Genomic DNA, 14171 nt, shown 5'->3' with positions numbered 1-14171 from the left:
AGTGCTTTGCATCTTCCTCTGCCAGGAAGTTTCAGTTCTAAATGAGCCATGCAAACTGATCGATACTATTTATGGCAACTGAAAAAAAATATTTAAATTGCTAGATGTGATACTTTTCTTCCCATTTGCCCTTCCCAATCTGCCTCCACCCTGAATTCAACATTTAAAATATCCTCTAATAATTTCCTAGAAGTTCATTATGTTGGAACTTCATTTCTAAATTTATTTTCTATCTTGGACCATTACCCCAGTCACTAAGGAAGGCACTTGGTGCCTTCATGTTGTGGGTTTTTAGGACTATTAACTGAACTTGTTTTAATGTTCTCTACATGTGCATGAGAGTTCAATTTGGACCTTAAAATGAAATCTACGTACTAGAAAAGTTTTTTAAAGAGTCCTTTTTCCTTTCAATTCAAAAATGTTTATGTTTGATTCCAATTATCTGTTGATATGATAATAAAATAAAATCTACACATATTATGCACAAAGCACAGTCATCTCTCATGATCTCTGTCACATAAAATAGTACTGATATAGATGACTGAGATGAAGTCACAAACATAACTAAAATAAACACTGGACTATCCACACAAAGCCATACTGCTTATCCCTCCTGGTATAAATTTCCCTTCACAGGTTAACTCCAAATATTTGAAGATAATCTATCAGTTTATTAGGAAACACAATAAACATGTACACTTTTGATTAATAGCTATAAGGCTGCTAAAAGTCTAACAGGAATTCTAACTGTGCAAGAAAAAATGAAATCCATGCACAACAGTATTAACTTTCCAAACAACAATATGAAAATCATATCCTTGTTTTTTGTGTTTTTTTGTTTCTTTGTGTCCAGGATATGCACTGGCTTTCTGAAACCACTGCAGAGTGGTGAATAATGTATATGACATGAAAAAAAAAAAATCCCTGTTCATTGTCCAGAGAGTACTGTACTGCTTGCTGTATACTACATCTATGCAAGACAAACAATAGAACAGACCAGTAACCCCAGAAATCTCAAGCTAAAACCTTCCCAAGTGGAAAGGGAAAATGTCATCCTGGATTCTAGAAAGTCTCTGAAACAAACAGTTCAAATCCCTAGAATACCCCTACGCACTAGATAAAACCCCCTAAATTTCAGAAAGGTTGGTCCTCCTGAGTAAATCTGTGAGAAAACTGGAAAAACAATTACTATTTAATGTTATTCTAAAGAGATTCACTAACTCCCGTCCACCTCCCCTGTCTTATAGGACATATTTGCAAAGACAGATGAGAAGATATGTAAAACTTAAAAGGCTGTTGTCAATCTACTTTTCCTGTATTTTCTCTAGTAGTACTTAGGAATTTTGCCCTCTAAGTCATAGGAATAGAACAAACCATGATTTGAGTTGAGAATGACAAAGAGGCAGCAGTCAAATGCAAGTACAATGGATGTAAGAATAAGAGTAATGGCATATAGTTATATTTCGTTTTTTATAAAAACTCAGCATTTTTCTTCTCTTGTCAAGCCTAAACATTACTGAGTAGAAAAGGTCATGTGAAGGTAACATATATAGGACATTCGAGCTTGCCCATAAAATAAACTCAGATTTAATGGAATTCCATTTACAATGATGTAGAATGGAATTTCTATTTCCTTCATCCTCCAAATTTCAAACTTGAGAGATAGCTTTAGGTACAATATATTGAAAAGGCTTTCATGTAGATTCAATTTTTTTTTTTTTTTGGATAATTGTGAGGTGTTCAACAAGCAGTTATCAAGAGTATACACTATACTGAGTTATGTGCTAGGTACTAAAAATATATCACAATCTTTTAATAGTGAAATATAGTTATAAACCTTGCCGTATTTTAACACTTTGTATCATCAATATCTTTAAGAGAGTTGACATTGAGCATAACCTTAAAAGGTTTCCTGGAATAGATGAAGCACAATATTAGTTTCAAGGTATCTGGGCTCATCCTTTTGCAAATGCAAAAAATACCAATGAATAATGGAAGAACTTGAATCTCAGAAGGGTATTATAGAGCCTTAGGTACCCACTGCCCTCTTCCTTCCTTCTCCTTCGGCTCCTCTCATTTTAATGGACACAAGGAAAGAAACTACCAGGAGTAAGGTTCAAATCATAATACACAGGAGGGGTATTTCCAAAGGTTTCATTAAAACTGGGAGATGGGTAGGGAGTACATTCATTTGCAGGTGAATCTAGCTGCCTTTGGCCATTGGGGCAGCAGATGGAATTCAGCTGGATAGGAAGCAGAGTTTATCATTTCTTATCCCCGTTTAGGAAAATTTTCAATAATATACTACCGAGTCCATATGAGAGAAATAAGCCTATCATTACAACCACCAATTAGAACAATTATTTCCCTTTAGTTTTGAAAGCAATTAGTTTTCTAGAAAATTTAAGATACTTATGACAGTCTGAAAAATACCTTGTCATTTAATATAGTTATAGATGCACAGAGTGTCTGCTCATGTTACAGTGGTATCACGCACCTGACATATAGGGTCCCAACGATGTATTCCAGAACTGAAGGTTTGTAAATAAGCAGGTGGTTATGGGAGCTTAGCTACCAACATTAGCATGTCTGTGAATTTTTGACATGGAATTAAAACTACCAAGAGAAATTTACTGTTGCATAATAATTGTTTGTCCTAACTTATCCCATATTCCAATATCTAAAGGAAGCCTGTTAAATTCATATTCTCATAAAAATCAACTGAAATTGACCTTATCTCCTACTAGCTTGCAGAGATCACCAATGAAGAAATCTGCAGCAGAGCTGATTATATTGTGTAGGAGAACAGACAAGCAAAGTGATTGAAATTTCTATAGAGAACATCATCAGTGCTTGCTTAGAACAATTTTGCATATAAATAGGGCATAAATGGTCTGCGTTCAATTTGTTCTCTAGTTGTCAAAGAATACTCAAGGATAGACTACATAGCAATCTTCTGTTTCTAGCCTCCCTAATGCAAACCTAGGTCTTATTAATCAATACATGTATGTGTCTGTCCTGAAAGTAAAATTTAATTTCCGTAAAGAAAAAGAAAAAAACAAACAAAAATTAAGTAACTAATACAGGTACACACTTCATCATAAGATTTACATGAAGCGATGAAAAAAAAAGACACTAAATTAAGTGGCCTTAAAAACGAATAGCATTTTAGAACTCAAGGCATCTGCCTCACTCTCACCCCCGTCCAAACACACTCTCCTAAAACTGTTTTTGCTAAGGTCACCAATGAATTCCTAACAGTTAAATCCACTGGATCCTTTCCAATCCTTATTTTATTGGTCCTCCTGGCTACATCTGATGCCATTCAGCACTTACTCTTTGAAAAGCTCTATTCCTTTGGCCTCAGCGATACCACACTAGCTTTTTTCTCCCCACTCCTCCAGAACAAACTCCTTCATGCTATCTTTTAGGTGCTTCGGTTTCCAAGCTAGTCCCATAAATTGGTGGTGGTCAACTTTTGTGACACGTTAAAATCGCCCAAGTAACTTTTTTTTTAAATTGAAGTACAGTTGATTACAATGTTGTGTTGGTTTGAGATGTACAGCAAAGTGATTCAGTTACACACATATTTCTTCTTTTTCAGATTATTTTCCATCATAGGCTATTATGAGATATTGAATACGGGTGCCCTGTGCTATACAGTAGGTGTTTGTTGTTTATCTATTTAATATATAGTAGTGTATATCTGAATTACTTTTAAAATATACTATTGCTCAGACTCTGACTCCACAGATTTGGATTTGATTGCTTCAGAGAGGAACTGAACATGGGTATTTTTTAGAAGTACCTCAAAGTGATTCCAGTGTGTAGCCAGGGCTGAGAACCAGTGTCACAAATGTTTGTTTTCTCCAGGGTTTTCCCTTTGCCCGCTGCTCTACTCATTTTCCCCAGATTATTTTACCTGCTCTCGTATTTTTAACTGTCACCTAAATGTTGATCGATTTCACCAAGATCCTAGAATTCACCCTCTAGTTATTGCTAAGAGGTAACCGAGCTAATGTTCCTGAGAACACTGAGTGGCTGGCCTGAGGATTATTTGATCCTTTTTGTCTCCTTCCCCACCTCCACCCCCACCAGCTAAACTCTCTGTATGAGCCACAAATGTCCTTCATTTTAACTTATGCAAACAGAACTTTGCATTATTAGATGGCTATGAATCACATACACACAACAGATAAGAAAGTGCTTTGTTAACTGTAAAACTCCAAGCATGCTAAAGTATTTTAAGTACATCGCATAGTATATGCTCAATGAATACAGTTGAATTAAGAGGGAAAAGTGTCCTATATTTGGAAGTAAAACCAGGCATAATTTATGATTGGCAACACCATTCAAGACCCTTGAAAGCATCTAGAGTTTCCTGTCAGAATCTCTAGAAGAGATACAATTTATTTTCATTCTCTAACTCCCTTTCTTTCCTTCAAGTGCCAGCACTTAAGGAACAAAAGATATTCTTCATTCTTTAATCCATTAAATCCTCCCTCTTGGCCCTCACCTTTCTACTGAAACTGCTCGGGGAAAAGGACAGCTGTTACCTGCTAGTTGACAAACCCACTGGTCTATTTTCAGTCATCATTCTACTTACTTAACTTTCTGCAGGATGTGACCTTGCTGACTTTCTCCATTCTGAAATTCTCTCTAACCTCGGTCTTCCAGGCATCATTTTTTGCTGTTTCTCTTCTTCCCTTTCTGACTTTTTTTTTCTCAGTGCCCTTTGTTGATTCCTCTATTTTCCTCCTAAATACTGTAATTCCCAAAGGCACTAGTCTTGGCCTTTACCTCTCATTGGACATACTCTTCCTGGGTGATCTCAAGGTTTCTATAATCATATACATGCAGATGTTCCCCAAATTATTGGTTATCTCCAGTCTCAACCCCGCTTGCTTTCATGTGTGTGTGTGTGTGTGTGTGTGTGTGTGTGTGTGTGTGTGTTGGCTTTTTGTTGCAACAAACTTTTCATCATTACCACTGTTCCTTTCCATGTCTCCATTGCATGTATTTGCCACCATTCCCCCTGTTCTCCAGACAAACTACTATTCATCCTTCAAAACAGTTCAAATGCCATTTTCATCATGAAAACCTTCTTGAATTCTCCAGGCAGTTTATTCCTCTTTTAGCACTTTGTACATACTTATATCATAGCATTTACATTATGTATAATTCTGTCTTTCCCATGAGCCGCTGAGTTCTTGAGGGCAAGACCCATGCTTTATCCATCTTTGCCCTCCAGGGTCCTAGCACTGTTGCCTGGCCCCTACTATTTGATCAATAAATAGTTGGATGAATGTTGTGTTTTTATTTGTTTATTTGTTTGCATAATGTCATTTTTTACTAAATTTGAACTGCACATTCCAATCTAATAACTGTACTATAGACAAAATGCGGTTTAGTTGGCTAATCTAAGATTCTAACACTTAGAAACAGAGACTGAGGAGGCTCAAGGGAAAGAACTCTTCCACAGGGAGAAAGAAGTAAACAGCTTAGAATGAATGACCAGCTTGACCTAGTAAAAATAATAAAAGAAAAACACAAAACCCCAACAGACCCTGGTCATCAAAAAAGGAGGAGGATACTGAGTACTACATGGGCTTGTCTTTGGGCCTTGCTGTATGGGGCCAAATCCTACGGAGATCAAGAGGGCTGTAACTTAAACCTGAAAGCTGTTTTTCTAAAAATGTCTGTAAGACCTTCATGCTTAAGTAGTATATTATCTTGGTACATTGGTGGAGTGTCACACTAAAGGCAGAGAGAGGCATTTCTTCCCACTTTGCCACTGACCGCTCCCAGGCTCTGGCATCGTGAAGGCAGGAGAGTGCCGGTTGCTACAGCAAACAGCAGGCAGGGAAATGCATGGTATTATAGGTGAAAGCGAAGGAACAGTGGTTACTATGAGGTAGAGAGGCCCAAGAAAATGTGGGTTTGGTTTTGCTACGAAAATACTTTTCCTAATACTTAGAGTCTGGTTTTTTTCCTCTGTTGAATATCATCGTTTCCTGTCTCCTCTCTGTTCTCAAATGGTAAATTATACCTTCTCATTCAGACTTCTATCTCGCTGATCCATAAAAGTAGGATCATGTGTCTCCAGAGTTTCTTCTGTTTTTTTTCAAATTTCGTTTTCTTGGTTGCCCTGAGTGGTTCTAAAACCAAAGTACATTTATTTTGTTTCCTGCTTTCATTTCTTCATAATGCTTTTCTTGTGTGTGTGTTTTTAATGTCTAGAACTATATATCAAAATCTAGTCAGAGCCAAAATAGCTAAGTTAGATATCTATCTATTGCCGAGAAGCCTGTTTATACTTACAGTGGGCAAAGAAGGAAGAGGTGGAGTTGGTTCAAAGAGAAGAAGCATGTTGGGCTTCCCTGGTGGCGCAGTGGTTGAGAGTCTGCCTGCCAATGCAGGGGACACGGGTTCGAGCCCTGGTCTGGGAAGATCCCACGTGCCGCGGAGCGACTAGGCCCGTGAGCCACAACTACTGAGCCTGCGCGTCTGAAGCCCGTGCTCCGCAACAAGAGAGGCCGCGATAGTGAGAGGCCCGCGCACCGCGATGAAGAGTGGCCCCCACTTGCCGCAGCTACAGAAAGCCCTCACACAGAAAGGAAGACCCAACACAGCCATAAATAAATAAATAAAATTAAAAAAAAAAAAGCATGTTGTAAGTATCTATAGCTATTCAGAAAGAAAACAGATGTGGCATTGTGTATTAACATTTTAAGTGTGGTTTTTACTCCTGCAAGGTTTTTCGTCATGTGCTTCTTTTTCCTCCAAAGCTTACCTTTGATCTTATAATGAGAAAGTCGGGAATACTGATGGGCAATTCTTTACAAAGTAGATTGTAAACATATGGGACTTATTACCTTAAGGGCCAACAAAGGCTGTAACAAAGAGGGTCCAGAAAGATTTGGCCAAATTTATAGATGATAAATCCATCCTAGATAATTAAGGAAAACTGAGATGCTCCTTTCGCAAACCAAACTTCTAGAAAGTGTAGTCCATATTCTAGGGAATATAAAGACGAGAGGGGAGGGGATGTGGGGAGTTACTCTATGTCCTGTGCTGCACAAGCACACGATTCCTATCTCATTATGGCACATATAAGATTGCATTGCATTTTTTAATTAAAAAAATTATTTTTAATTGAAGTATAGTTGATTTGAAATGTTATGTTACTTTCTTGCACTACACTTGTATCACGTGGATTATATTCATGTTTTCCCAAATGGTATGTGAGCTCCTTGAGGCAAGAGTCCTGTTTGGTGTTGCATCCTCAGTACCTAATCCAGCACGTAATGCCCAGGGGGCATCCAATAGAATTGTTCCATTGTTGAATGAATACTATCTACCCCTAGAGCCTCACCATCTACTCACTGCTGAGTCCCTGCATTCTGGCTCCCAATTCCATTCCAATATTGAAAAGATGCTCTTAAAATGTCACTAGAAAGCTCCCAAATGGCAAATCATTGGTCTTTATCCTTTTTGATTCCACTGTAGCATATGTCATTATTGAAAATGCCCACCTTTTCTGCCTTCCTTTGCTTCTAGAATAATAATGTCTTGATTGGCCTCCTACATACCCAACTGCTCCTGGTCTATCTTCTCTGCTAGTTCTACTTTTAGCCCCAAAGGGGAGGCATTTTCAAGGTTCTGGTTTTGGATCTCTTTTTGCTTAATAATCTCTCTAATAATCTCTTCCATTTCCAAAGTATAACCAGAAATCTCACAAACTCAACCTCTTGTGATGAAATCTACACTCATATTTCCAAGAAACTTCTGGACATCTTGACCTCAATGCTCTGCCACCACTTTCAGTTTCACTTGCCCAAAACTGAATTTGTCTTCTATCACTATTCCTTTTTCCTGATCTTAATAGTTTTCTCTCGTAACCCAACTGTCCTCCCAGCTAATCAAAGTCAAAACCCTAGGATTATCCTTGACTCCTGGCTACTCCTCTTCCCCTAAATTATCTCCTTTTGACTAAGAATTATTCATATGACTAAGAATATGACTAATTCATCACCTACATTCCTATAGATTAAATGTCCTAATATAGAGCTTTGATCATATTCTTCCGCTGCTAAAAACAATATACCTCCATTGCCTAAAGAATGATATGCGAACACCTTAGTCTCTTATTCCAGCACTGTATGATAGGCTAACAACCCACTTTTCCAGAATTATCTCTATACTTTTACACTTTATATAACCTATTTTCTTACTAGATGTACCATTTGCCATTCTCCCAAAATGCTTTGCACTTTCTAAACTCTTTTAATGTTTCATTCGACTCAAATGCCCACTATCCCCACCTCCAACTCCTACTGCTGAAATCCATACTCATCCTTCAAAGCCTTTTTCTCCATGATTTTTTTTCTGATATATCAATATGGTACAATATTTCCCTCCTCAGAACTCACACAGTATGTTATTAACACCTGGTGTATAATGCCCCTTATCATCTGCCTTATCCTGTAGTCTTTCTGTCTTTTTTTATCTTTCCTATAAGACACAAGGGTCTTACAACAAAGGAAATCTTATCTTAATTATTTCTGCATCTGCCATCATGTCCAGCATAGTACCTTACACAGAACAGAGGTCCAATGCATGAATAAATGTTTAGGGGCTCATTTCCTAAGCTCCAAGTTTGACACCAGCACAGCCGTAATCTGGGTAATTCAGCCAGTAGCAGCCATAGTGGCTACTTATTGCCTGTGCACGTTCTGATTGGCTGGGGCCCACGCTATACCAGTTATTAATATTTTCAATATCACTGCTGATACGATCGTCTCCCTTAAAAAGGTTTTGGTGCCCTTAACTGAAACAACACACTCAGCTGAATGGGCTGGAGGCAATATTTGGGAGCTCCTTCTGAGTTAACTAATATGAGTTCTTCTTGGGGAGGGAAACATCGGCTCACTGTGGAAGATTTGCAATGTCGGCAACTAATCATACCATTTATTAACATTTTGATTTTCTAATGAAGAATAGAGACTCTCACCTGATTTTGTTTAAATATGCAATTGAAAACACTGCAATTAGAAGCACAATTGTAGGGCTCTGTATTTTACATGCCGGGGTGTCCCTCTGTAAGCAATGATAATGGGGTTGGCAAGTGGAGCAGTACCTCTTTGCTGTCTGTGGTTGACTCTGATTTCAGATTTTTTGGCTATTTCCTCTGATACGACTTTACTTGGAGAAAACAGCCTTCTTTATAATTTGATTTTTCTGCTTTTATCTCATCATGGTGAAGTAGAGGTTTCTGGACAGGAGCAAGGATGCTGGGGTTAAACAGGGAAAGTGTAGCAATAGAAAGTCAATGGGATCTTGGAAAGGAACCGAATAAGGTGCCTAGGAACGTGAAAACAAAAGGAGGCCAGCAGGAAAAGATGATCTTAGCTAAGAGAGGCAGAAACAGCGAGGAAATCTGGAAAAGCCCCCCCAGTTCTATCTCTTTTAGAAAGAGGGAAGCAGACGGGAGAGTTTTTGGCAGACTTGCTAACTCTGTGCCTGCCTTCCCCTCCCCATCCCTTCAAGCACTTCTACTGATGTCCAAGATGCTTTACCAATCACTGCCACTGTCTGCCTTCTAGTTTCTTCTTACCGCTAGACATTTGCATTGGCTGCTGCCACTTGGAATGACTGCCAGGGCTAACTGGGCTGATATTTTTGACCCTACGTGTTCATGGAGGCCCTCCAACTACAAAGCAAAAGAGGTCCCAATTTAGATTACTTGGAATCAGTACTAAAAAATTATGCAGTTTGTGAATATATTCTCGGTGTTTCACAGTTGACAACACTATATTCCCTTGAGTACCAAACTCACAGAAACCCCATGGAATGATCTCTTTCTCTCAGTACAGTCTTTCTAGAGTCAGTATGAGGTGTGAGACTAGTCAGACAGGGGCCTTAGCAAATGTATTTTAAAAATAAATAGCCTAGAAAGATGATGGCAGTTCTTTTATGGCACAGAATAACATGCTTTTACTTATCAGCTGCTTAACGGAGAACAGAATTGATAGAAAAATTATTTCAGTTTGCTTCCACTGCCTATTAATGCTCTGATTGTTCAAGAAAGAGCAGGGAAGGGGCTTCCCTGGTGGCGCAGTGGTTGGGAATCCGCCTGCCAATGCAGGGGACACGGGTTCGTGCCCCGGTTCGGGAAGATCCCACACGCCGCGGAGCGGCTAGGCCCGTGAGCCACAACTGCTGAGCCTGCGCGTCTGGAGCCTGTGCTCCGCAACGGGAGAGGCCGCGACGGTGAGAGGCCCGCGCACCGCGATGAAGAGTGGCCCCCACTTGCCGCAACTAGAGAAAGCCCTCGCACAGAAACGAGGACCCAACACAGCCATAAATAAATAAATAAATAAATTTATAAAAAAAAAAAAAAGAAAGAGCAGGGAAGGTTTCTATTTTTCTTAAAAGGTGGCAGGGGCCTCTGGTAGCATGATAGAATATTCTCATTTTACAGGTAAAGATTGAGGACAGATTAGTAGTGCCCCTAACTTTCTGCCATGCAGCATTACCGTAAAAAATACGGACATATAAATATAGATGTTAAGTTTCTTTCCTGCAGTCTTCCACTCTTTCTGTAGGCCATCTGCAATGTCTTCAGCCACATAAAGCGGTCTTACACTCCAACCAAAACACTCTTGTCCTCTCAACCAAATCTAACCTTCAAGCTAATGTACTCATCGGGATTCACTCAAATGTGAAAAAGATGAAATATAACTTATATTGTCTTCCACCATGAATTTCACCATTGCCAAAAGCTTTTCTGGACCATTCTGCTCTGGGCTCCATTACTTTCACTGGTTTCTTGGAGTACAATGGTTTTGAGAGGTACCAATTTCCATTTTAATAAAATGTGATCGTTTCTATTCTAAACAGAATATTTTTGAATTGTAGGCTATTCACGGCAAATCTTACTAATCTAAATTACATAGAGTTTCCATGTTTACTATTAATTTTCCTTTTTTCATTTATGTCTCCGTATAGCTCTACAGCCCATGAAGAGAGCTTTTACAGTCAACACACCTAGTTTCTCCCTCTACTTCAAGAAAGATAGGAACTAAAAATATAAAAATTTCCTTAGAGGAGATGGATAGCTCAGCCTACTTGGATTATTCTGAGAGGAGCTATTATTTACTTCAGTCATAGGGTATGAAGAGGAAAGACAGACGACTTTCTGGGTCCACTTGAGTGAGGGAGGTTGTTCTGCTTCTTTTATGTTTTTTTCTTCCTCTGAGATCAATTTTCATAGTGCGGCTTTGTTACTAATCAAACAAACACAAAAAGGGGGTTCCAACATTTTGGGACTTTTGGGGATCTTGGATCATCTGTGCCTGTCCTCTCTTTAGTAACATGGAGAATGGAGAATGGACTGCAAAGCCAAAATGGCCTCTGGAAAGGAGCATTATCTCAGTTTCCTTACCTGTAAATAGCTAACGTGACATCATTAGGGCTAATTACTTGGAATGATTTAATTACATTTATGGTTTTAAACCATCTTCTACTCAAACCACATGTTCATAAAATCACAATTAAAAATATTTAATATGAAACACAGCAGGAATCCTTGCTTCTAAATTTTTTTTGCAAAGCCTACAGTTATTTGAAGATGCTTTTACCAAGTTGAAACTTGTGATCACGTAGATATAGAAGCCTGCGGAGATTTCACACATGAACTGAGATCAACTGTTTAAAAACATTTTTTTCATGAGAAAGGTTGTTTTTGTCTTTTGGGTTTTTTTTTGGTACTTGGCTCTGAGCACTTACATTCTATAATACCATGTGAGCTGGAATGGCTCTTACCTGGATTCCTTGGAATCCTCTTTCTGCGGTCTCGGAATGCTGCACCTGATTGCAGGGCTTCTAGAAGATTATCCATCACGCCCGTCTCATCACCCTCTGGAGGAAGGGAGAAATTGGAATTAATCTTGGAGCAATTAAAGTTAAACTACAAGAAAATAAAGGGAAAAAACTCCTGTCAGATTTACATAATACCCCTAAATTAAAGACATATATCTGTCTTAACATAATGGATCCTGTCAGTTTCTGGCACCACAGACTACTTTGCTTATTACGCACCATTAAGCAAAATTCATGCCAATCCCACCGTTCTTTCAACTTAAAGACCTTGTCTTTTGTATTATTGATGACATGCTCAGTATGCAAATAAACAGTAGCTGATCAGCTACTGCTGCCTTCCTGTTCAGATTCTTATAAGATATTCCTAAGCAAGAAACCACTGACCCGGCTTAATGCAATCAACGTGCAGGGCGTGATTTGATGAAGCGGAGTTACACAAGGTTAAATACTGATTGTATTAATACCTTAAGCATTCAACCATCATCTGTGATTATCTTAAAAGACACTATTTGCAAAACACACCTGCATTCAGTTCCTATCTAATCCGTATCCTTTACCCATTTTCAAATGCTGACATTGCAGAAGGCAAAGGTGACCACATCATCTGAAAGGCCACATTTTACATTTGAGAGACATTAGCCAGAGTCTCATCACCCCTTTTAGAATGCTGTTGTGTTTCTAAACTTCTCCTATGAGCGGAGTACTCAGAGATGTTCATGGAAATTCCTAACGGAAACATATATAAAACATTTCACCCTACTCTTATCTTTGACAATTCTGGCTGTCAAAAATACTTTTAAGATTTGCTAGAGCAAGGTGTCCATTGCCAGAAACTCTCTGCGAAGCTGTGGCTCATCCACAGTGAGCTGAGGACCCTCTTCTCAACAGGCCTCACTGATGAAAAGGACCCTTGCCAGGTGGTTAATTTGAGTGGTAGCTAAGTGTGTGGGTCTGGGGTAGAGGACACTTGTAGGCAGGAGGGTTAAGAGAAGAAAAGGGGGGCAGTGAGGGAGAAGAAATTATTTCTGATGTTATTCCAAAGTGAAATTTAAATCCTACTTTGTTTAAAGAATTGACTGTGGGGTGTCAGATCACAGGAAAAAAAATATTTTCTTATGGGGCAAGAATAAGCTAAAATCTTTTTTGATTATGCTCTTCATTTGACTTGAGATTTCCTCAATGTTACAATCATTTATTCTTTTTAAAATGAATTCTCTAGGACAGGATATTGAGTGAAAAAATAAAAGGAAACACAGAGGTTCTCAGGTATAATATTTGGTGAAAACAGGAAAAATAAAGGGAAAGTAGAACCCCAGTGACTAAACAGGGAAAGAGGGTTGTACACTTTTAGGAATATTAAGGCTGCAGACACATCTGAACCATGACCTGCTCTTTACAATGGAAAGAAAAGAGGAAATGAAGGAAGTCTGGCGTGGCTGGAATGTATCTGGGAGAATTAAATTTTATGCAGTACGCACTTCACACTGGTTATATCTTTTTTTTTTTTTTTTTTTTGGCCGCACCACGTGGCTTGTGGGACCTTAGTTCCTCGACCAGGGATCGTACCCGGGCCTACAGCAGTGAAAGCGCTGAGTCTTAACCACTGGACTGCCAGGGAATTCCCATATTGGTTATATCTTATAATCCTCCCAACAACATATTGAAGCAGGAAATATCTCTGTTTTTCAGCTGGGTATACTGAAACTTAGAGAGTTTAAGCTTCTTGCTCCAGATCGCACAGCTGGCATGTGGAGGGGCCCAGGTATGAACCCAGATCAATCTTTGCATGACAGCTGGAAGAAGATGAAATGAACTAGGCAAGTGATGGCCAGATGATGAAACATCATAATTCTGTTGTTAAAAAAGAGACAACAGGCCCAAAATGGAGTCACTAGTGCTAAGACTCATATCACCAACCGGAGACTTAATACTTAACCTAACTGCAGTTTCAGTCTTTCCCAGGAATGTAATCTTAACCACTCAGTCTGGAATTTCCTGGTCAACACTAGTAAGGAAATCTACCTGATAGACCCCCCACTGTCCCACAAAGGAAGGTAACCTTGTCTGAACAATCCACTCTTTGCTAGAAGAACTTCCTTGTCTTGCTTCCTTCTGCCTATAAAAGTCTTCCATTTTGTACAGCTCTTTGGAGCTCCTTTCTAGAGATGCTGCCCAATTTATGATTCATTGAATAAATCCAATTAGCTCTTTAAAATTTACTCAGTTGAATTTGATTTTTTAACACCATGATACGGGTTTGAGCACTATCTTATAAGCCAGCACTCTCC

General features: G+C 38.9%; 1 protein-coding gene across 4 annotated transcripts in view; it reads right to left on the bottom strand.

The window, feature by feature from the left end:
• Positions 1–14171, bottom strand: part of DIAPH2 (diaphanous related formin 2) — an 868194-nt gene that overhangs the window by 141957 nt on the left and 712066 nt on the right. For all 4 annotated transcript variants that reach the window (XM_057538261.1, XM_057538259.1, XM_057538260.1 and 1 more), the window contains one exon: positions 11827–11922. In XM_057538261.1, coding sequence (XP_057394244.1) covers positions 11827–11922 — 96 coding nt within the window. The remainder of the gene's footprint in view (positions 1–11826; positions 11923–14171) is intronic.

Source organism: Balaenoptera acutorostrata, chromosome X (genome assembly GCF_949987535.1).
Source record: "Balaenoptera acutorostrata chromosome X, mBalAcu1.1, whole genome shotgun sequence".
Lineage (NCBI taxonomy): Eukaryota > Metazoa > Chordata > Mammalia > Artiodactyla > Balaenopteridae > Balaenoptera > Balaenoptera acutorostrata.
The sequence above is the reverse complement of the archived record's forward strand: the minus strand, read 5'-3'. Positions and strand labels throughout refer to the sequence as shown.